The sequence below is a fragment of the Strix aluco genome, chromosome 4 (assembly GCF_031877795.1).
Source record: "Strix aluco isolate bStrAlu1 chromosome 4, bStrAlu1.hap1, whole genome shotgun sequence".
In the NCBI taxonomy this organism is placed as follows: Eukaryota; Metazoa; Chordata; class Aves; order Strigiformes; family Strigidae; genus Strix; species Strix aluco.
This window is the reverse complement of record NC_133934.1, coordinates 37,309,430-37,330,841: the sequence shown is the minus strand read 5'-3', so window position 1 is coordinate 37,330,841 and position 21,412 is coordinate 37,309,430. Positions and strand designations below refer to the sequence as shown.

At 39.1% G+C, this 21,412-nt stretch overlaps 1 protein-coding gene and 1 long non-coding RNA gene across 3 annotated transcripts in view; one reads left to right on the top strand and one right to left on the bottom strand.

The window, feature by feature from the left end:
* Positions 1-21,412, top strand: part of WWC2 (WW and C2 domain containing 2) — a 105,605-nt gene that overhangs the window by 75,150 nt on the left and 9,043 nt on the right. For both annotated transcript variants that reach the window (XM_074822764.1, XM_074822765.1), the window contains exons 11-21: positions 89-702; positions 4,222-4,345; positions 6,817-6,897; positions 6,981-7,067; positions 10,152-10,344; positions 11,993-12,157; positions 12,962-13,083; positions 14,099-14,291; positions 16,127-16,291; positions 18,780-18,872; positions 19,980-20,222. In XM_074822764.1, coding sequence (XP_074678865.1) covers positions 89-702; positions 4,222-4,345; positions 6,817-6,897; positions 6,981-7,067; positions 10,152-10,344; positions 11,993-12,157; positions 12,962-13,083; positions 14,099-14,291; positions 16,127-16,291; positions 18,780-18,872; positions 19,980-20,222 — 2,080 coding nt within the window. The remainder of the gene's footprint in view (positions 1-88; positions 703-4,221; positions 4,346-6,816; positions 6,898-6,980; positions 7,068-10,151; positions 10,345-11,992; positions 12,158-12,961; positions 13,084-14,098; positions 14,292-16,126; positions 16,292-18,779; positions 18,873-19,979; positions 20,223-21,412) is intronic.
* Positions 20,147-21,412, bottom strand: part of LOC141922819 (uncharacterized) — a 50,512-nt gene continuing 49,246 nt past the window's right edge. The window contains exon 3 of the long non-coding RNA XR_012623097.1: positions 20,147-20,211. This is a non-coding gene — a long non-coding RNA (uncharacterized LOC141922819). The remainder of the gene's footprint in view (positions 20,212-21,412) is intronic.

Below are 21,412 nucleotides of genomic sequence, written 5' to 3'. Positions count from 1 at the left end.
AGCTCCAGTCAATCTTATCTCTCCTCATACTATTCTGTGCTGGTTTAGTATAGTAACATCAGTGTATGTGTTTGTGCTTTCTTTGCAGCCTCTCAGCCAGTACGTTATCTGTGTCTTCAGGGAGCAGTTTGGGATCTCTGGCATCCAGCCGGGGATCTCTGAACACGTCAAGCAGAGGGTCACTAAACTCGCTCAGCTCCACGGATCTCTACTATAATCAAGGCGATCAAATAACAGATTTGGACTATCAGTATAAACTTGACTTCATATTGCAAGAAAAAAGTGGTTACATTCCTTCGGGGCCTATCACTACTATTCATGAAAATGAAGTGGTCGGTTCCCATGGGAGACTGGGTTACAGTGACTCTCCTTCAGCTGCAGACCATCCCAAATTGACTGAACCTCCCAAATCTGTGACATCACTGTCTTCCAGATCCTCGCTGTCCTCCTTGTCCCCCCCAGGCTCCCCTTTGGTTTTAGAAGCTGCGTTTTCAGTGTCAGCTCAAAATTCCCCTCTGCATCACCTCACTACAGACTTTGAAGACTGTGACCTTTCAGGTGATTTTGCAGGCATTAGTCTCTGTGAGAACCAAATCTTGTTGGACTCTGAAGCCAGAGCAGCATCTCAGATTCCTACAGATGATAAAGATCTCAGTGAAGGTGTTAGGCAGCCTCTGCCTTCTCTACGTGAAGGAAGTTCAGGTAATAAAATCCTGATATCAAATGTATATGTAACGTGAAAATTTTGAACTAACAGCTGGTTCTTGAATGGGGAGGTACCTCGTGTAACTGAAGAGTACCATGATCAGCACAGATTTGCCACGGTGGGCAGTCAGTACTTCTGAGGGACATTACATAACTTCTAGTTTTGGCTGCAGAGAGCTATGATTGTCCTGATTCCATCTACATTTTCCAATAGCTGTCTCAGAAGGAAGTTCATGTATTACAGAATCTGTCATGAAAAAATAACAAAAACCTGACGCTGGATCTTGAAGACATGGTGTTCCTAGGTATTGTCAGGATTCATGGGGATAGAGCAAAAATACCTTCTGCTGGTTTTTTGCTGACTTGAAATCAGATACCTTGTTTCTCACTGAAGAATATGTTACAAACTGACATCCTCAGTAAAAGACATTTCTGAATTTAAGAGTTGGAATTTTTATGTGCGTATGTATGTGTATGTAGCTATTTGAACCTGCTGTCACTGAAAGATCTGCAGTTCTTTTTTTTTGTGTGAGTTGAGAAAGACAAGTGACCACATGCCATGTAAGTTACAGTGAGACTCTTCCCATTTTTAACATGGATTTCATAGCTTTTAGCTTTTTATTCATCTGAGTTGGAACAGAGCTGCTAAGCTAGTCTAGGCTCCCCCTGCAGTCTGTGGGTGACTTCCAAAAGGATGAACCATCTCATCCTAAAACATACTTCCCTTTAAGGAAGATGGGATGAATGACCCTGTGAGTTATCGAGGTACCCTTAGTAACTAGTAACTAGCTAACTTTGAGATGGTTGAATTAGGTATAATGAATTCCACTTACAGTCTGCAGTAAAAGCCATGCAGCATACTTAGGCATCTTGTATTGTCAAAGCCTTTGGCAGAGTCAGAGCTTTAAAAATCCCAGCTGTCAAGAATTGATGGCTTGTCCTCAGTCTTAGAGCATTGACTTTGCTGCCTTTTCTTAGGGTTGACAGTATATTGTGCCTTCTCTGTACATTTATTGACTTTTTCTAGTGCCATTCTGTGTCATTGGCTTGTAAGTATGTTGCAAACCATTCACGTATTTACATTACACAGTGGCTCTGTCTTCCCAGGGAAGAACTGAGGGAGCCAGATTTCCACTAGTGCTGAGCACTGGCAGCCCTGTTTGAAACCTGATCAGCACCCAGCGTTCCCAGCTCCACATTTCCGGGCCTGAGTTGATAGTGAAGTGGCTAACAAAGGAGTTTGGGTGTCTTAGAATAAATACAGCCTAGTTCTAAAGAGTGCATTGTCCAGATTTGCCACCAAGCTTGAACCCTTGTGCCTAGAGTTTGCCAGTTTTTAATAAAAGTACTTGGACATATTGATACAGATATACATTTTAATGAGAAAGTTGCTTTTATCTATCTCTCCGAGTTGTTGTAACAACTTTGTTGTTAATTAGATTAGCTTCTTGCAATACTGTAGTGATTTCAATATTGACCAGAGCAATGTGGCACTGGAAGAGAAATGTATGGTATACATAGTACAATCTGGGAGTCCCTCCTCTGTTCAACTGTGCAGAAAGAAAAAAATAAATTGTCCGATGCCCTAATGGTCTGAACCTGTGAAATGCAAAGTGCAGAAACATGGAAGGGGATTTGGCAGGGAGTGGGACATTTTGTCCTTCGTCTTTTCAGTATACTGGAACACAGTAGTTATTTTGCTTTTAAATGATGGAAAAAATTATTAATTTTCCTGCCCATATCTCAGCAGCACATCCTTTCCAAATTAACAGTAACTTGTGGTCAGTCTGGCTGCAAGTCATCTAGTCCGAGAACTGAATTTAAGATGGTTTGGAATTTGAGAATATGTAGAGCTATGAGGAATCAGAATTGGGTTTTTTAAAATTTATTTATTTATATCATTATTTTCAAAGGCATCATGTGGTTCTCTAACATTTTTGAGCTTTTCTGAGGACCTGTTACTCGGGATAGTGTCAAGCTGTCTTTTAAGTCTATAAGTATCTATGGCTTTAAAATATGAATTCATCCCATGATTCTTCATACTGATACTTCCTCATGTAGGGTCATATGTATGATACAAATTATCTTTAAATCTATGTTTAGACTGCCAAAACAAGCACTCACATTTTGAAAAGCCAGACATTGATTAATTATGCTTCAGTACCTCTAGTTGCCACAGTAAAATGGGCCTCATGGTGAGTACATTAGCAGTGAGACGCAGACCTGGGGTTGGTTCAGTGTTTCTGCTCCAATTTCATTCTTGGAACTTCTGTGACGCTGAATAGGAAGGTTTTCCACAAACTCAGCTGGAGGCATAAAACCTACATGGAAAATTTCAGCCCACACGCTTAAGTTTTTACAAAACTACAAATCTAAATACTGCTGAATCTTCACTTGGAGGTAGACAAACATACCTGAAGACAGTACAACTAGTATTTTCATGTAATAGTCTGCATTGGCTCGTTAGATGCAGTGCTCACCTGCTTCTCCGTCTGTCTCTGACTTTTCTGTACAGGTGAACCATACAGATATTTGCTCCTCTGCACATGTCCCTGCTGTCAGAAACCAAGTTGGAGTATCATGTAGTTCTTCCACAGTCAGTCTCTGTCATTGTCAAAGTCAATTCAGGCTGCTGTGGTAATTCCTAAGGGTAATCAATAAATCATGTCATCACCTTCACCCCTCACATGGTGGGGGGGACGGGAGAGAGCACTTTATCATCAAGGAAAAAGCATTCCTGCTGCCATAAATAAAAGCACAAATGCAGCAATCAATCATCTAATCTGAAGCCTTAAATTTTAAACATCTTAACAAGATGTAAAGTCATGATTCAGGTGAGGATGATAATGCATACCAATCTCCTCACCCCTTGGCGGATAAAAATAGTGCATAGGCCCTCAACGTACTATGCTGCAGAACGTGGCTTTCTGTGGATGCTGCTTCTTCACTGCATGACACTAGTGTTGAATGCAAGTTGGAGATTAAAGCTAAGTAGTAGTTGATAGTAAAGAGACTGTAGCATAAAAAGTTTTTGTAAATGTAAACCAGCAGGGATTTTTTCATTTCTAGCAGTTATATCACTGGCTAAAGGGTGTCTGTCTGACTTCTGAATATTTAATAAACAGTAGGCAAGGACTTTGCATGTAGCTGAAGTGTTACTACCGTGTGGAATGTGAACATGGCAAATATAGCTTTAAAGATCAGGGTAATGAGGGTTAATAATGAAGATGATGAAGGATAGTAACTAGCTCAGTGGATATGGGTGATGATAGGAGCATCTATCTCTGGGAAGGAATAATAGTTATACATTTTCAAGTTCATCAGTTTGGTTATATCCCTAGCCAGAATATATGATAACAGCAGTACGGTCTCAGAATGTTTAATGATGTGGAACAAACCTACTCTGTGATACTCGGTTAAGGGTCACTGCTTTCAACTTGACAACTTTCTGAGCTGTGCGCCTCTCTTTTTCAGACTGTTAATCTCTTTGACTAATTTTCATTCTTCTTTTTGTAGGTGTTGACTTACCGAGAAGAACAGCTAGTCACTTGCTTGAGGAGAAAACAGCTTGTGTATCTGCTGCTGTGTCCGATGAGTCTGTAGCTGGAGATAGTGGTGTATATGAAGCTTCTGTGAAACAGTAGGTTTGAGAAATAATGCAAGTCTTTCCACCAAAAATGAAAATATATCTATAAGCAGTTAGATAATACCAGCACAAGTGGTTTATTGGTCTTGCCTTTTTTATAAATATTTTGTACTTTTGTATTGAAAGGAAGGCACATTTGCCAAACAATTTTGATTGTTTTTTTAAGCTAATAAATTTGCATTAGAGTGCTTGTATGACTTGGTTGAGTAGCATTAATATGCTACCTTCTAATCTTGGGAGGTTTTTTTGCTAGAAGTGTTCCAAGGAGAAAAGCTGGATTTAAACTATACAGGTTCTGCCATGTGGCTGTATTGACTCTCCTCAGAGTGACTCTTGTTACTTCTTGTTTTGCTTAAATATAATCTTAAGATTGCATAGCATTTTTCTTATTTTCTTTTTTAAAAAAGATATAGGAAAGATAAGAAAATCCTCAGTTGTAATGTTGGTATAAAAATAATCTGGGTTAGGGTTTAATGTTCATGTTCACTGTGATGAACACGATACAAAGAATGTGTTTGCTGTTGTTGCTTCTTGACAAGACATAACTTCTACAGGATTCTTCATACCAGTTTATATAGTACTGTCAGTTTTATGGCAGTGAGAACAATGAACTTTAGACTGCCTAACAGAAGACTATAGCAAACTAAGAGAGAAACCAAAATCTTTATTTTTCACCTCAGTTTTGGCAAGTTGTTGGCATGAAGAATTTGTCCTTTTGAATATTGAGAGATATGTTTTAGCAGGATGGTTACAAAGATGTAGATGCATGTCTTCTGTTGCCAGGCTAAATGCTTTTTTTAGGACAGGTAAAGGTGCATTATGGTATGATAATGGATTTTATTGGCCTCCAATAAAATTACTTCTACTTGTCAAGTCTTTCACAAATTAAAAGGTAATAAAAATAGATGAAATCAAATTAAAAAAGCTCAAATACAAAAGAGATTTGTCCTGAAGGGCTACAACGCCCATTCACTCTTACCTTATGTCATGGACCCATATTTCATCCTGAGCTCTGAATCCTAGTATTAGTTTGTTCCATGTCTTCAGTTAGACCTAATGCAACTTCTTAGGCTGAAATAAACTCCCATCTATTAAAAACTCAGCCTTCACTTGACTGAGTGGCTGTGACTGTGTATTTTGGTTCAATAACCGTTGTTGTCTTTCCATTTTGTTTCAATTCTGAGCCACTATGATCAAAGCTTACTGTCTGCTCCAGATGTAAGTCTAGTGGATAGAAATGAACAGATGCTGGACCAGAAACTGTGAATGTTGTGTGGAGCAAGTCTTTAGCTGTCCTCTTCAATGACTGCGAGTGGTGGGATAGGTGGAGAACAGAACAAATTCCTGTCGTTACTCAGGAAAAGAGGAAAGAAGACAGTTGCATCCTCTAAGCCCGTGTAGAAAAGGAAACTATTGCCATTTGTGCAAGCTAAGATTTACAGACTGTAGTTATTCCATGAAAGCTCCAGGTGTGAATACCCTTAATTATTACTGAGTAGGAAGTAGTGAAGAGGTAATGAGTGCCTCTGTGCGAGTTGCTTATGTTTAGTAGAAGTGTCTTTATGAGCACTGTATATGGAATGACTTACAATTTGTCAGTGTGCTCCTGAAGTTACAGTACAGTGATTTCTGCTGTATAGACCAGTCCTTTGTATTGAGTAATTTAAGGCAGGTGAGGAAATAAATACTCTATCAAATTAGCCATCAGCGAGGAAAGAAATAGTAAAAAGGAAACCTCTAAATGCCAAGTCTTAAAATAATGCTGTCATGTCTTACGAGATGTCTGTGTCATTCTCCACATTTCCTATCTTGATCTTGTTTATTGATCCCAACAGTCTAGTTTCAAAAATCAATGAAGCCCATTAATACTACATCCTCACTCAAACCTCCCAGAAAATGACAGAAATTATTTTGCCACGTGGATTCTCTGTAATTCCATTCAATGCTAGAGTTGCTCTTCAGCTGCAAGACTGGAGTCCCTTTGGTTCTTTGAATGCTTCTGAAAACAGACTCAGAGGAAAGATGCTTCTTGTTTGCACAGAAACCTTTTTATTTTACAGAGCTCCTGCTTCTCAAATACTCTCCAAAGCAGTATTTCATAGCAAGTCTACGTGTGCTCTGTTTATTACAAATTTTAATTTTCAATTTTGTATTCAGGGGGATAAAGAAGCACTAGGTATGTATAGGGAAATGTAATGAGTTGTTCTCTTGCCTGTTAGTCTGGCCTGCCTCAGTAATCAGCCTTTCTGACTCATTACTGGAGCTGTCAAACTGTTCAGGCAGCAACTGTCCCTAAAACAGGCATTGCTGTTGTGTAGGCTCTGAAATTCTCATTTGGAGTCCATGCTGTAATTAAATCAGACTGTTCAGGAGAATACGTACACATTCTGTGTATGCATACCTTAATTACTGCTGAAAGCTAACTATAATTTTCCTAAATTCAAGTATTTGCCTGTTTGCCCTAGACCAAATGAAACTGAGGACATTGTATATAGTGAAGATGATGCTACAACTCTAGAAGCTGCCCAGGTACAAGTAGGACTCAGGTAAGTGACGAGCAAAGGGAATGTTTCTGTTTGTACATAAATACGAATAGTAAACTTCCCTCATGTTGTCCTTTCTTTAACAGATACGACCACAGCAATTCAAGTTTTGTGATAATCATAGTACGGCTCAGAAATCTTCCAGTGTTTTCTGTCCCTCTTGGCTCTAAAGTGTAAGTCAAACTATTGCTGAGCAGTAGTGTTGAAATACAAGAGTATAATAATAAATTGTACAAATCTCTTGATTTGCTGCTTAACAGCACTAAAATATGTATAAAACTTTTCAAACTGTAGTAATACTTAGCTTTTGCATATTCCAGCAATGCTGCAAGAAAAAGAAGTTACCAGGAAATTTGCATGTTCCACTAAAGTGGAACAAAAGGGATTTTTCTTAAAGGATGCTTCACTTAGTGTTTTTAAACATTCTGTAGCTTTACAAGTGCAGAACAGCTATTCTGTAGTTACTAAAAACATTCTTTTGATATTTTGCCATTCTTTCAGCTCAGTATGTTGTCTTTTTACATTTATGTGACATTTTGATGTAAAATAATGTTAAAATAGTATGTGTCTTTTAAGTGAGCTTTTAAAGGTAAGGGGTAATTTGATGAATTGCAAGTGGACAAGCACAGCCACATTGAGATACACTGTCCCTAACAACTGGAGCTTAGAGGTCTGTTAAGAATTAGTTTTTGTGTTGAGTTGAACCAACAGGAAAAGTCCAAAAGTAATTACAGTGGAAATCCTATGTAGGAAACAAACAAAAATGCCTGAATAAGAAAGTGTTACCACTGAGATTCTAATCCAAAACTCTCATCTGTACAAATAAGTACAACTTGCCTTGGCTCTTTGTGACACTTCAGTGAGCTTTTTTACAGACTGGAAAGCTATCTTAAACTGTTGAGAAGCTTAATAAGATTAGAGTAGAACATAATCAATCCTTGGAAGATTAGGTTTTCTTGCTGGTTCCCTTCCACCTGTCCCCCATCACCTTGAATTTGATTGGAGACCAATAGGAAGCCACTGAATATGGAAAGGATGTATAGGGATACAGGCCTGGGTACTTGTTGGATTTTTCTGTTTGTTTTTAATAACAGATGGTTGTCTGCCACCATCCTTCCTTCTCTGTTCTCCATCTTTCCCCTGCTGACCTTCCAAGTCCACTAGCATTTAGCACAAGAACATAGAAAAGCTATAGAAGAATAAATTGACACAGCTGAGAGGAAAAGTAAATAATGTAGAATATAAAAAGAATGTCAACAAAATGTTCAGTAAGATAAAGTTATGTCATAGCTGGCATCTTTTTAGGAATTAGAGTATGAAGTTGTAATTAGTAGTCAAGTGTCTTCAGTGCAGAAGTCCAGCCCTGCTGCTGCTAAAAAGATTTAATAAAACTAAAGCTACACAAAACATGGAGGAAGAAAGGACCTTGCAAATAGCACTTTCTGTCGCTTGCCCTTGTGTGCATATATGTATATACTGTACAGATATGTACAGTGATAAAAATTGGGTCTGGAAAATTATGCTATGTTTTAACTGTATTTTCTAGGCCATCAAATTGGATAGATTAGTACTTTATTGAACTTTTACACACAGAGGAATAAATTTGACATGGGGTCCTACTGACACCTGCTTCCACACTGTTTGTAAAATCTGTTCACTTTTAGAGTAGGTAGAGCCTAGCTGAATACTTATTGTCAGGATCATTTTTTCATCACTTGAGAAGTCATAGGTTTGTCACAGCAAAATCTGAGACATTGGTTGACTTTTTAACTTTTTTAGTTAAAATGAAAGTAAACACTCTTGTAAAACAAAGCCAGTGAGCAATTTACCCCTCATTCTGGCCTAATGCCAATAAATTGGCTAACAATTCTTAAAAGAAAGCTCCAATGAAGCACTTTTAAAATATACTTTTAATATACTTTATCTTCTATTCCTACATCTTTTCTAATGTTTCCTAATTGCGTAATCTACTGAAATGGCTGTTTTCAGTAGACCATGCAAATTGCTCACCTACATTTCTGTGAATACAGCAGAGCAGTACTGGCATTACATTACACTACCACTTAACTTCGGGATTGGTTTGTCAAAATGCTGGATACCTGCTCTCCAGGATATACACGCAAACCAAACAACTCAGATCATACTCTTTATCCCAAGAAGTTTCGCATAACTGGGGAATAAAGGCTATACCCAAATTCAAATAACAAAATGAAATTTCTCACAGGCCTGATTTCTTTTGGTTTAAGTAATGTAAAACTAAGTTTTTAATAATAACAACAGTATGTACAAAGTCATTACCAGAAAACATAGCAATAGTACTATAAATTTTGGGAGAAAAAGGTTTTTTCCAGAATAATTTTCCTTGGCCCACTTTCTCTTCTTGTTTTAGCTAGCTTCGTTGCATTCTGTTCTACAGTGAATGTCAATTATATTTAAAGCCAGTACCAGAAATAGACTAATGCATAGGCACAGAAAAGATGTAAAACAATTAGTATGCTCATTCATGTGTAGGAGAAGCTGTGCAATAGGTAAATAACATGTACAAATTGCATTAGGAAAGTTTTTAATCCATCAAGCTACTACTAAAGTGAGACCAGCAACTTAACTAGTATTACCTTTCTCCACATGATATCTCTTCATATTTGTTACATAAAAAAAAAAAATGCAGTCCTGTAACAATTCCGTGTGATTAAATTTAGGTTTGCAAGATGATTCTTCTATGTCTCAGTTAATATATCATGAATGATCTCAAGCAGCAATGGCCCTAGCTATTTTCTTCCTCATTTTCCTTAGTTTTCTGGTTCCTTTGGAGGTTGTTTTGTTTGTTTCTTTGAAAGATAAAGACGTCACTGCTTTTCAGTGCTGCTCACATCGTTCTCAGAGTTTAATTTTTACATCCACCCAAATTTTTCTCATTTTTTTAATTAACATTAAGATCATGTTTCCTCCCATCTGTGACGTGATCTTAAGTGTTCACAGTACTAAACCAGAGGATAAATTTGGATAGAGACAGAAATAGCTACCTCTCTTGCTACTACCTTACCAGGCACAGAAATTCCTTTTTGGGAAGTATTTCTGCAAGGGGCAGGAGGAGTTTCTCACTCCTCTTTTTCACCTCTTTTCCATTCCACCTCTGACTTGTTGCTGTTTCATTTTCTTGTCATGCAGTCCTTCAGTTGATGGGGTCAACTTCTATCATGCATCACCAGCAAGTGCTAGTTTAAATACAGGTAAAGATTTTGTTTTGTTTCCGGCAGGTATATTAGAGTAGCCGTACTTCCATCCTCAACTGATATCAGCTGTCTGTTCCGCACTAAAGTTCATCCTGCCATGGAAACCATTTTATTCAACGAGATATTCAGAGTAGCCATTTCCCAAGTAACACTGCTACAGAAGACGCTGAGAGTAGATGTTTGTGCTGTCAGTAGGAGCCGTCGGGAAGAATGCTTGGTATGCGGTTTTATTTCTGGCTTTTTTTTGGCATGCATTTGTTTATAGTGTCCCCTCTTATTTTGATGGTCAAGGCTGCTAAAATTCCACAGTACTTGGAGACAAACTCTGAAGCCTAACTTTGTTGTTGCTGTAGTACTTAAAATGCTGCCTTTCTCTGAAATTCCTGATACAGAATCTAAAACTTCCATCCAGGATTAGGAGGTGTTTTGATAATTCTAACACTGCATTACCATAACCCTTTATTTACAGATTGATATTCCATCTTTGCAGTTTTATACATTAAAAAAAACCCATAAACTTTATTGCAATATTACTCTTAACACTGGATTTTAAAGTTGAATAAGAGCCACAGTATGTCAAAAAAAAAAAGCAAACCCTCATCCCAAGTTGTTACAAAGACTAAATTACATTTTTCCACATTGTTGTATGTTACATGATGTCCACCTTTTTAGTCTTTATGATCTGTAGAAATAATAAAAAGGCATGACATTCATAGACCAGCCTATTGGAAACTGTCACTTTTAAAATTTTGTTGTTAATTGTGGTCATCACTTAATTAGTGAGTGATGCTTCATTCACTTTCAGATTGCTTTTGCATGGTCTGGTACAACTCAGTTTAGTTTTTCACCATGAGTCTGACTTGGTAACAGCAAGATTTTTAGTTACAACATGCTGAAGAGATGCTGGCATCTGGTGGGGTTCATCAGCTCTGACTACTGTGAACAGCCTCTCACTTACAAAAATGTAGAAGTTAACCTAATTCCTGGGGAATATGTTGGCCTTTTTCAGTATGTAAGAGGTTTCCCCTCAGGTAAGGGAAGGGCAGCAGAACAAAAATGCAACAGAATGCAGGATACAAAGGTGACAAAAAAACCACAACAGCAAAAAAACCCCACCAAAGGCATAAGGGTTAATCACAGGATCAAAAGAAAGAGTTGGGAGTACCACCCCCAGCGGAAAGCCCTGGGCAACATGACCAGAGTCTTGGCAAGAGCTTTGTATGCAGCCCAGTAGCTGTGAAGATGATTTGCTTTGAGGAAGAACAGAGGATTTTAATCTCCAAGGTACAGCCCAAACTCAAGTACTTTGTCAATTTTCCCAAGAGCGCCAACTGGGTGGATGTCAGTGCTTGTCCAAATAAAAGGGTTTCTGAATCTCTTTTACAGTCTTTTCATCTGCTTCTTCACTGGTTAGAGCAAACAAGGTCATCTGTTATTGTTTGCCTTATCGATGATTTTTGTGGTAAAACAACTGAAAAAATCACTGAAATTTGCTGCTCGATGAGTTGATGCTGCAGATTTAATTGACACAGTTTTTCATTATTGAATGCCATAAAAAGCAGACATATGTGTTACAGTGATACAGAGGGGTTTGTGTGTGTGTCCATGTGGGGAGAAATTGCACAGGCTGAAATAAAAGATGGCAGAATGGACAGTATGAAGGACTGTTCCATGTACTTGTATTTGTTTGTTTTAACTAGAGGTGGAGGGAATAGACAGTTGTACAGTTAAAAAGGGGATTAAGGTTGATGTCAAATTTGTGCTGCATATTTTACATGATAAATACTGTAGAACTCATTTTCAGCTGTTTTGCAGGAAATAAAACAAATTTAAACAATTTTCTTCCCCTTTCTTATTTTGTGCAGGCTGGGACTCAGATCAGTCTGGCAGATTTATCATTTTCTGATGAGACTTGTACTCTGTGGTACAACCTGCTGCCTTGCAAGCAAATTCCTGGGAAAAAAAAAAAGGAACAAAATGAAGAATCCATGTTTCTGTTAAGCAAGCAGTCATTGGACTCATTGGACTTGGTGAGCAATGTGTTGGCCATTACTGTAATAGCAAGAAAAAAGCCATAGACTCCAATTGTACCATTGCACTGTGGTTATTTGAGTATGTGAATTGTCCTCCCTGAAGGTCCAAGGCCCTGTTGTCTTGTAGGCACTTCTGTCTATACTGGCTTTCTGTGTGAGTAGGTCCGACATGGGGTTTCAGACTTGTTAGTAAGTGTGGATAGGGCTGATGCTTCTTGGTGGAATACAGAATTGCACTTCAATTTGAAACACTTTAGCTGTGTTTCATTTTAAAAAGAATGTTACTTGAAGAGCTTCCTTAAGTTTACCATTTGTTTTCATATGCACACATTGAAAATTGCTATTTATTAATTATTTGGATTTGCATACTTAAAGCCACTGCACTGAAAATGCTGTTTATGCAAAACACATACTAATTCTTCTGGTTAAATAAGCTTTTCTGCTTTAATACCTCCTTAAGAGAACCACATAAGAAAAACGTAACTTCTAAGAACAACCTTTTTTTACCCAGGGATATTATGAGAGGAAAGAGAGATGAGACATTAAAGGATGACAGGAGTATATTTGATTGCATCATCATGTTACAAACAACCTATTTTTGATTGAGATTTGCTCTGTATAAAAAGATCAGTTATGTGCTACACACTGACAACTTAAACCCTTTATACTTTTGATCTGAGTCATGGTTTTGCTGGCGTCAGGAAGCAACAGGGTAATGCAGCCCTTGCAAGAGTTGTCATTTTTTGACCTATGTTACATGTTGCTCAATTCTGGTTCCATCTTCTCTTTCCTTGTGAGCAGGATGCTGTGTCAGCTCTGCTGGAGAGGACATCTGCGGAGCTGGAAGCAGTAGAACAAGAGCTGGCTGAAGACGAGGAGGAGGAGGAAGAGGAGCAGGAGCAAAGGGGCTCTGAGGAAGACTGGTAAAGCCACTTTTCCTCCCTCACTGTTCGTGCCTGAATGATTCACTCATTCATCCTATTCTTAGGCAAATGAAAGGGCTGTACTTTTTGAGATCATATAACCATAGAATGGTTTGGGTTGGAAAGGACCTTAAAGACCATCTAGTTCCAACCCCCCTGCCATGGACAGGGACACCTTCCACTAGACCAGGTTGCTCAAAGCCCCGTCCAACCTGGCCTTGAACACTTCCAGGGAGGGGGCAGCCACAACCTCTCTGCGCAGCCTGTGCCAGTGTCTCACCACCACTGGAATTGGGGTAAAGTTTTGTTCTCTTGTGTGGTCAATTCATTCACCTTCTTTTAGGTTTATGGTGTCTTGGCTGTTCTGTTAACTCCCACTGCTGATGCTCCTCTGTTCCATGTACATCTTCCTGTGAAACTCAAGGAGTCTAAGCTGCTGGAGGCTTACTAGAATGTCTCATGTCAAATATTAGTTGCATTAATTATAATAAGCAACTAATACACTTTGAAAAGAGAGCTGCTGTCTGACAAAGTCAGTGTGTGTGTGCTTCCATTGATGGTCTTGTTTTTGAAGAAGTTGTGAGCTTTCCCAAGAAACAGTTTTCCTGCCAAACTGCTATGTTGAGTTCTGTTCCTCAGAACTGTGCAATTTCTTAGCTGCAGTGTAGAAATAAATACATGCTTTATTATGGGGGAAGGGGAGATTTGCCCATTTGTTTTATGAATTTATTGCAACTTAAGCCCTTCAACGTTATCAACATAAAGCTATTGAATGTAGTGCAGTGTTGTCATAATGATCTTGATGGTGAACTGTAGTAGAGCTTGCTGGGTTTTACTGGAGCATATAATGAAATGTGCCTTCATGTGAACTTAATGGAAGCATTTGGGTGATACTCTTTGTTTTCCCCATCAGGAAAATGCGTACATTATACATGGGTGAAGGCCCAGGCCTTCTGATATCTTTGGTGGGGTTTTTCAGTTTGAGAATAAGCCTGGGTTACTTCTGTTCATACAGGTTAGGAATGCTCACAGAAGCCTCTGATGAAATCGTGGATGAAGAGGAAGATGGCATTAAGCTGGCAATAGGAGGCAACTGTACTGATGACATGGGGTTACTCATTGATGCATCAGAAACAAATGAAGATAAGGACAGAGAGAACAGTGATGAGGCCCATGAAAGCCAGCAAGCTGCTGCAATACTAACACTGGTGAATATCTTAAAATACCATGCCTACGGTATCTTCCTATGGCTGAAGATCTATTTCTGAGCAGTTAATGTAGAAGTCTGCTGCATCTGAGCATTTACAATTTGATGTGGCCTTTGCTGTAGCACTTGTCAGTATGAACTTTTAATTAAATCAGCATGGTCGCTTCTGAACTGTGAAGAGGACATTTAACAGACATGCTAGGCAGAACTTCTAAGTCAAAGACTTAGAAATGTGTATCTTCACATTTTTTGTTGCATAGGGAGAATATTCAAAATACAAGTGCAGTTCAGTAGCTTTAACTTGTGCATATTAAATATTTCTGCCCATTTGTTTCATTGGGTCCTTTTTTTCCCCGATTCATCTGATAAACAGGAGGAAAGACAGAACAGGGGTCAAGGTCTTTAAACCAATGAGGGGCTTTCTTTTTTTATTCCCTTTATTTTAGGCTGTGAAATACAAAAACTGGCTTAGCAGAGAAGAGGAGGAAAGATTAATAAACAGAAAAATCCAAATTGTGTATTAAACTGTGTACTATTGAACTACCCACACACTGCACATAACAAATTCTAATTCCATGTTCTTGTTCACTGTTTGCTTTAAATTATATTCCACCTTTCTGAAAGCACTTTCAGTAAATTTTTAGTAAACATCCCCGATGTGGTAGCACATACTCTAGAAATAAAAGTTTTAGAACACCTTTCTGCATCTTAATGAAAACACCATTGCATGCGTTAAACCCACAGGTTCTGTAAAATAGCAAAGGTAAAAAGGCAAAGAATGACATCTCATTCCTTCGAGTTTGTGACAATACAAAAGTTCCAACACCTCACTGGAGTTGCTGGAGACTGTAATTAACTTCCATTTCATGTGGCAAGATGCCAAATGAGCTAAGGCTGTGGTATAAAAGGACTGACAGTCTGCTGGGTAGCGAGCAAATGTAGATCAAAGCCCTAACTCAGCAAGGGGAGACATCAAGGACAACATCTGAAGGTTAGGCATGCACACAAGTGTTTTGCTAAGCCCGGGCTGGCTGGACCTGGATAATGAGTGAAAGACATAGCAGACTTCATTGTAAAGCCAGCCACAGTATAGATCTTTGTGTGCCAGATCCTCTCAGGGTTGCAGTTATGCTATTTAGTTCATTGTATTTATCACCTGCGCATTGAAAACCATGAACCTCATTAAATTACCTGAGTTGAAGAAAACGCCCCAGTGCGTATCAGTAACATCAGATGTGCCAGCTGCTGCAGTGCTTGTTCTAGCCCGACTGTCAAGATGATTGCTGCGTGTAAGCACGCACAGGCTGCGCCACCCACCGGGATGGTGGCACCTGAGGTTCCCTGAGGCACATGTGGGGCAACTGTAGTAGGCAGCAGGCTGTTCTGAGGGACAACAGCTAGAAGTGTTTCTTCCCTGGCGTCACAAGGCTGGTGCAGCTCTGCAGCTTGCCATAAAGCAGCCCCGCTGCTGGGGCTGGGGGGACATACAACTATGTCTGGAACAACAATGTCTGTAAATGGCAAAGCAAAAGACTTGTTGCACCGTGGTTGCATCCGACCATCTGCAGGGCGGCAGAGGCCCTTCTGCAAAACTTTGGTTTTTCTGGGTGCAAAGAGTATCTTCAGAGACTCTCCACACACTGTTAAGTGTTTGGGGAATTCTGTGTTTCTTTACTTAGCATAGCTTCTCTGTATGTGCGAGATGCTTTTTGCTGCTGGTCTTTTTCCACCTGCTGCAAGGTAACAAGAGTACTTGTAAAATCCAAAGGCACAAGGACTACATGGTGGCGTGTGTCTGGATATAGTAGTTCTTACAAACTAAATTCCTTTTCATAGGTTGATAAAGAGACTAACACTGAGGAATCAGTTAACAAGAACACAACAGTCCGACCCAAGGACAGAGCCAGCTGGAGCTCAAGACAGCGTCCCTTTGTCAGGAACAGCATGATAGTGCGCTCACAAACCTTCTCTCCAGGCGAGCGGAACCAATACGTCTGTAGGGTAAGAGGAAAAACGCTTGGAATGAAGAGCTATTAAATAAAGAGTCATTTAACTTCTTGGGAATGATGCATTAATGACAGTGAGTCATGTACCAGTTTTCCCTGCAAGAGGCAGAGCCTGTGCTTTCTCTAGATTCTTTCCCTAACTGACCTGATGCATAGTAGAATTGACTTTCAGCAGAGTTGCATACTCTTGCAAAACACCTTTACTAGGGCAAAAATACATCCTATTGGAGAGGAGTAACACGGATGCCTGTGCTGGCAGCCTGCAAAAAGTGTGTTTCCCTGCATGTCAGCAACTACAGCTCTCACGGCAAAACGATTTGTTAAAACATAGAATAGAGTTCACTGTAAACTGCCATTGCATTACCATATTTTAATAATGTAACCATTTAAGGGTAACAGTGTGGAAAGAGTTCAGTCATCAGTTTTAAATCTCACTTTGTATCTCAACTGGGTTTAAACCTGGGCAGCCCAAATCCTGCTGTAATTACGTCTTTGAAAGATGTGTGAGCGCTGCCTAGGGGCTGAGTTTTAAACATGGCTTTGGCAACAGTCTCTCGTCTCTAGATCTGTGGTAGCATGGAAAAAAAATATTAAATTGTCAGCTGTGAAACTGTGAAAATCATGCATTTAAAGATTTAAGCATGGTTTACCAGCTCTATAGATTTTAATTACAGGCACCCTAGAAAAGGCAGTTTATTCTGATCTTCAGTTTCTACAGGATACTCACATAATTATGACTTTTTTTAAAAAAAAACCTCATGCTTTAATTATTTTTCAGTTCAATTAGAGGTGGTTGCCTTAATCATTTGGGAACATTAAAGCTGGTCACTTCTCTGTGATTATCATTGGGCTAATAAAAAATAATCTATAGTCAATAGCTACATACTTAAATAACTATTCCATATACCCTCCAGAATGAAACACAGATCATTTTGTAACAATCTTTCCATAATTTGGATAGATTATTGGCTGAATTCAGAACGTAGCCTTCCTGTTAATTCCTGTACACTGGAAATTAATTGTATTGGCAAAAACATACAGCCTTAGCTTACTCTCTGTGGAGATTTTAGACAGGAAGTAACACTAGTTGCTCTGATGGTTTAGTTAGTATCAACTCCTGAGGTTTTTGCACCTGGAAAAATATTGGGCTTTTGTAGCTTTGAACATTGCTACATACCTGCTGCCAGGAGCCAGAATCTAAAAAAACTATACATTGAATAACCATTCTTTCTCATTGTGTACAGTATTGCCTGGAAGAAAAGTACCCTAGGAAAAACCCCTGTTTGCACAGATGAATCTTTTGCAGTTTCAGAAATACTTGTAGTCCACTCTTGGGGATCAAGAGTGGGCACTGTAACTGAATCCAAGTCCACGGAAAGGGCTGAACAACTCGGGTCTCCTTATTCCTAGTCCCCAGCTTGCACCCCAAGCATATCCAGCCTTGTTTGCTCTGTGGCGCTGTACTAGAGGAAAGCACCGGCTGGGTACACTCTGGCTAATTGCCAGCTAAGAGCAGGCAGCATCTTCAGAAGAGATGGCATAGCTTTCAGAAAGCACCTACTCTCATATGATGTTACAGCAAACACAAAGATTTTTGAGGCCTAAAGGACAGACCCAAAGTCTCTTGGTGCCTTTGAAAATCTCCCTTGAAAAGTGCTTAAAGAACATCAGTGATGACAGCCACCTGTGAGTATCCAGGGGTGAGCTCCCAGTAGTGGCTCCGTGGTGAAGACACCGATTTGCCTCTTGAGAGGTGCATTCATATTGCAAGGGGTTGTCTTTCTTGCCCCCAACTCCCAGTCAGTTCTGTGTAAGCATGCTTTAGGGCTCTAGCTTTGGTTATTGAAATGTTAGCAAAATGATTCTTTTTGTCTGTCGTTTTCTGAAGAGGTGAAATAAATATCCTGCAGATAGATGCTTCTGTTTTCTCTGAAGGTTACCACCACGCATGCTGATGCATCTAACAATCAGTCTGCACTGATGAATGTGGAACTAATGCTATAATTAAGAAGAAACTACTGCTGAGCTGTGGTGCATATTTTTGAGAAGCAGAAAGTGCTTCTGAAGGGAGCTGTAGGCACACCTATACCTGTTACAAATAATAATACAAAAATACTGTTTGTTGGACAGGTGCACGTCTACAGTAATTTATCTTCCCTGTAGTAAATTTGTTAAAAGCCTGCCCCAGGTAAATGAAATCCATAGTTTATAACCTGCAGCCAGACAGTTATCTGGCAGTACTTAATAACCATAGTTACCTTCCTTGCATTCCTAAAGAGTCTACTTGCTATTCAGTAAGATCAATAGTTGTCTTTGGTTTAGGAATAGAATTTTAGACACTTATTCTAGTTGAAAAAATTTTTACTTTATACTAAGAATGACGTACATGTATATCAACACTGAGGTTTCCTGACTGGTTATATCAATACAGATGTATTTGTATATGAATGTGCTTTATATCTCTGTTATGTACATTTTGACAGTTGAATCGAAGTGACAGTGACAGCTCAACACTAGCCAAAAAGTCTCTCTTTGTGAGAAATGCCACAGAACGGCGGAGCCTAAGAGTTAAACGGGTATGTGCTACGTTACCTGGACATGGTTTAAAACAAAGCATGGGGAGAGAAGTAATAACAAATGGCTTCAACAATATGCTTTATTTCAAGTATTTCAGCAAAAGCAATGCAAGTACCACATGTAGTCCTGTAGTTTCAGGTTGAACACGGTGGTCTCAGACCTACATCTTCCCCCACCGGTAAAGCTTCTGTTGTTCTAGTTGTGGCTGAGACCAGCAGCAAGACACTGGTGCTTAGCATCATGGCATTTACTGTTGAACTTAAGCTTGTTACTGTCAAAGGGATTTGGGTTAAAGAACCCAAATATTACAGAGTGACCCAAGGTGGCTTACGCTGTGTAAAGTCAACACCAGCAACATAAATCTTGAGCAAATTTTGGTGGAAATTTCAAGGATTCAGATGTCCTCGTAAAGGGAATGTATTCTTTTCTGACAGTTAGTAACAAAAGGATTGAAGGACAAGAGATTAAGATTGTATGTCTCTTGCACAGAGTTCATTCTTACATAAGTTGAGAGAGTTATACTTCAATCTTGATTGTAACTAAAAAAATCTTCTGCGGAAGGGTTGTTACCAGGTAGCAGGATTAAGATTTGGCATAAGAAAGAAATACTGAAGAGTCTGGGATGGCTTCTGCCCAACTTATTCATGCAAAAAGTCACTGTGAAAGGTCAGTAAATAATATGAAACACACTAAAGAAATGTATGTTTACAGAGTTTGTAACATTAGGTGTTTGCTTAGACCTTGAAAAAGCAAATGCAAAAGTAAAAAGCAAAAATAAGTAATTCAGTTAAAATTTATGCGGAAGCCTGCGTAGTGTTGGTCTCCTGGCATTGTGTTGTCCTGGGGATCGGAATGTTTTTTTTGTTTTTAACCTGTAAATATATCATTGTACACACCTCGTTGGAGAAACATTTGCATTTATTTTTAGCTAGTGACTGAAGAAAAATTCCAGAATAGATGAATTTTTTGGACATGGATCTCATCATAGCAGCTTTCTGCTAAGGAAAAACAAAAAATATTTGAGCTTTTCTGACTGCATTATGTCAAACCCTACACTAGCCTCTCTAGATAATAATTTTTATTCTTCTGTTTCCCAAATGATTCAGCCTGTTTGCCAACCAATCATGCGAAGAGCTACGCAAGAGTGCCCCATACGCACTTCCCTTGACTTGGAGCTGGACCTCCAGGCATCACGCACAAGACAGAATCGTCTGAATGATGAGCTTCAGGCCTTGCGGGATCTTAAACAAAAGCTTGAGGAAATGAAAGGTAGAGGAGAGACAGACCTTCCCCTGTGTGTGCTAGAAGATGAACGATTCCAGAAACTCTTGAAACAGGCTGAAAAACAGGTATGAGAAGCATACAGATATTGTGTGAGTGAATATGCATATGCCCCTACTTTTTCTATAAATTCATTAAAGAATTCTGTCTTATCACGTTAAAGATTTTTTTATAGAAGCTCACATTTGAGTAATTACACCTCTGAACTACATAGTGTAAACAGTATTTCTTTATTAGTCAATACTACAGCATTTAAACCTAGAATTTGAGGTAGTATTTTTCTAGTGCCCTCTAAATACTTCAATAATTCAGAGTAGAAGCTCTGTTATTTTAAGTAAGTTACGGTTGGTGTAGTAAAATAGCATTTACTTAAAAGTTAATTTGAAATTCTCACGTCCCAGCCATACTGCTACAGACATGCATATGCTTTTTGTCCTTCAGCATCAGCTGATTTGCAGTCTGCACAGAACTTGCAGCCAAAAGATGTTTGTAACAGAGAGAGGCAATGACCATTACTTGCAGTGGTAGGGGCACGTGGGCAGTACTTCCGCTGTGGTTTATTTCTTTTATGCAGGACATACTTGTTCTAGTTTTGGCAAAGTAAAGCCAAATTCTATTCTCTCTGTGAAGTTCTTTAAAACAATACAAGTATATATGCACTATTTCTAAACTGCATAAGGTAATGGACTGCCCTCATGTGGATAAAAGACAAGAAACAAGATAGAATGAGTGAGAGGCAACAGTAACAATTTGGAACACAGAAAATTCCAACAAGATACATTAAAAAGTTGGATGTTGTGGAGTTTTTGTTATGTTTTGAGGCGACTGGTTTTTTTAAATTGTGAGGGTGATCATACACTAGAATTAGGGGCCTAGAGAGGTTGTTAGGGGAGGAAGATACCCAACCAAACAAAAACCCCAACCTCCACAGTTGGGAGGTATTTGGAACCTAACTGGACAAGACCCTGCGTAGCAAGCTCTAGCTTTACCTACTCTGAGCAGGAGGTTGGAGTAGATGCCCTCTGGAGCTCCCTTGCCCATCTATGTCAGTCAATATACGTCAGTTTTCAATGAGGGGATGTTGCTAGTGACAGGGATTTGTACTCTTTAGCTATTTGTGGGTGATAGAGGTAAAGGTTTTGATGACACGTAAGTTATTCAGAGTAGTAAAAATGGAAAACAGTTTTAACAAGGTGCAGAGGACCTCCTAATATGTAAGCAATAGTTGTCGGTTTTGTCGTTTTGTTTTTTAAAAGCT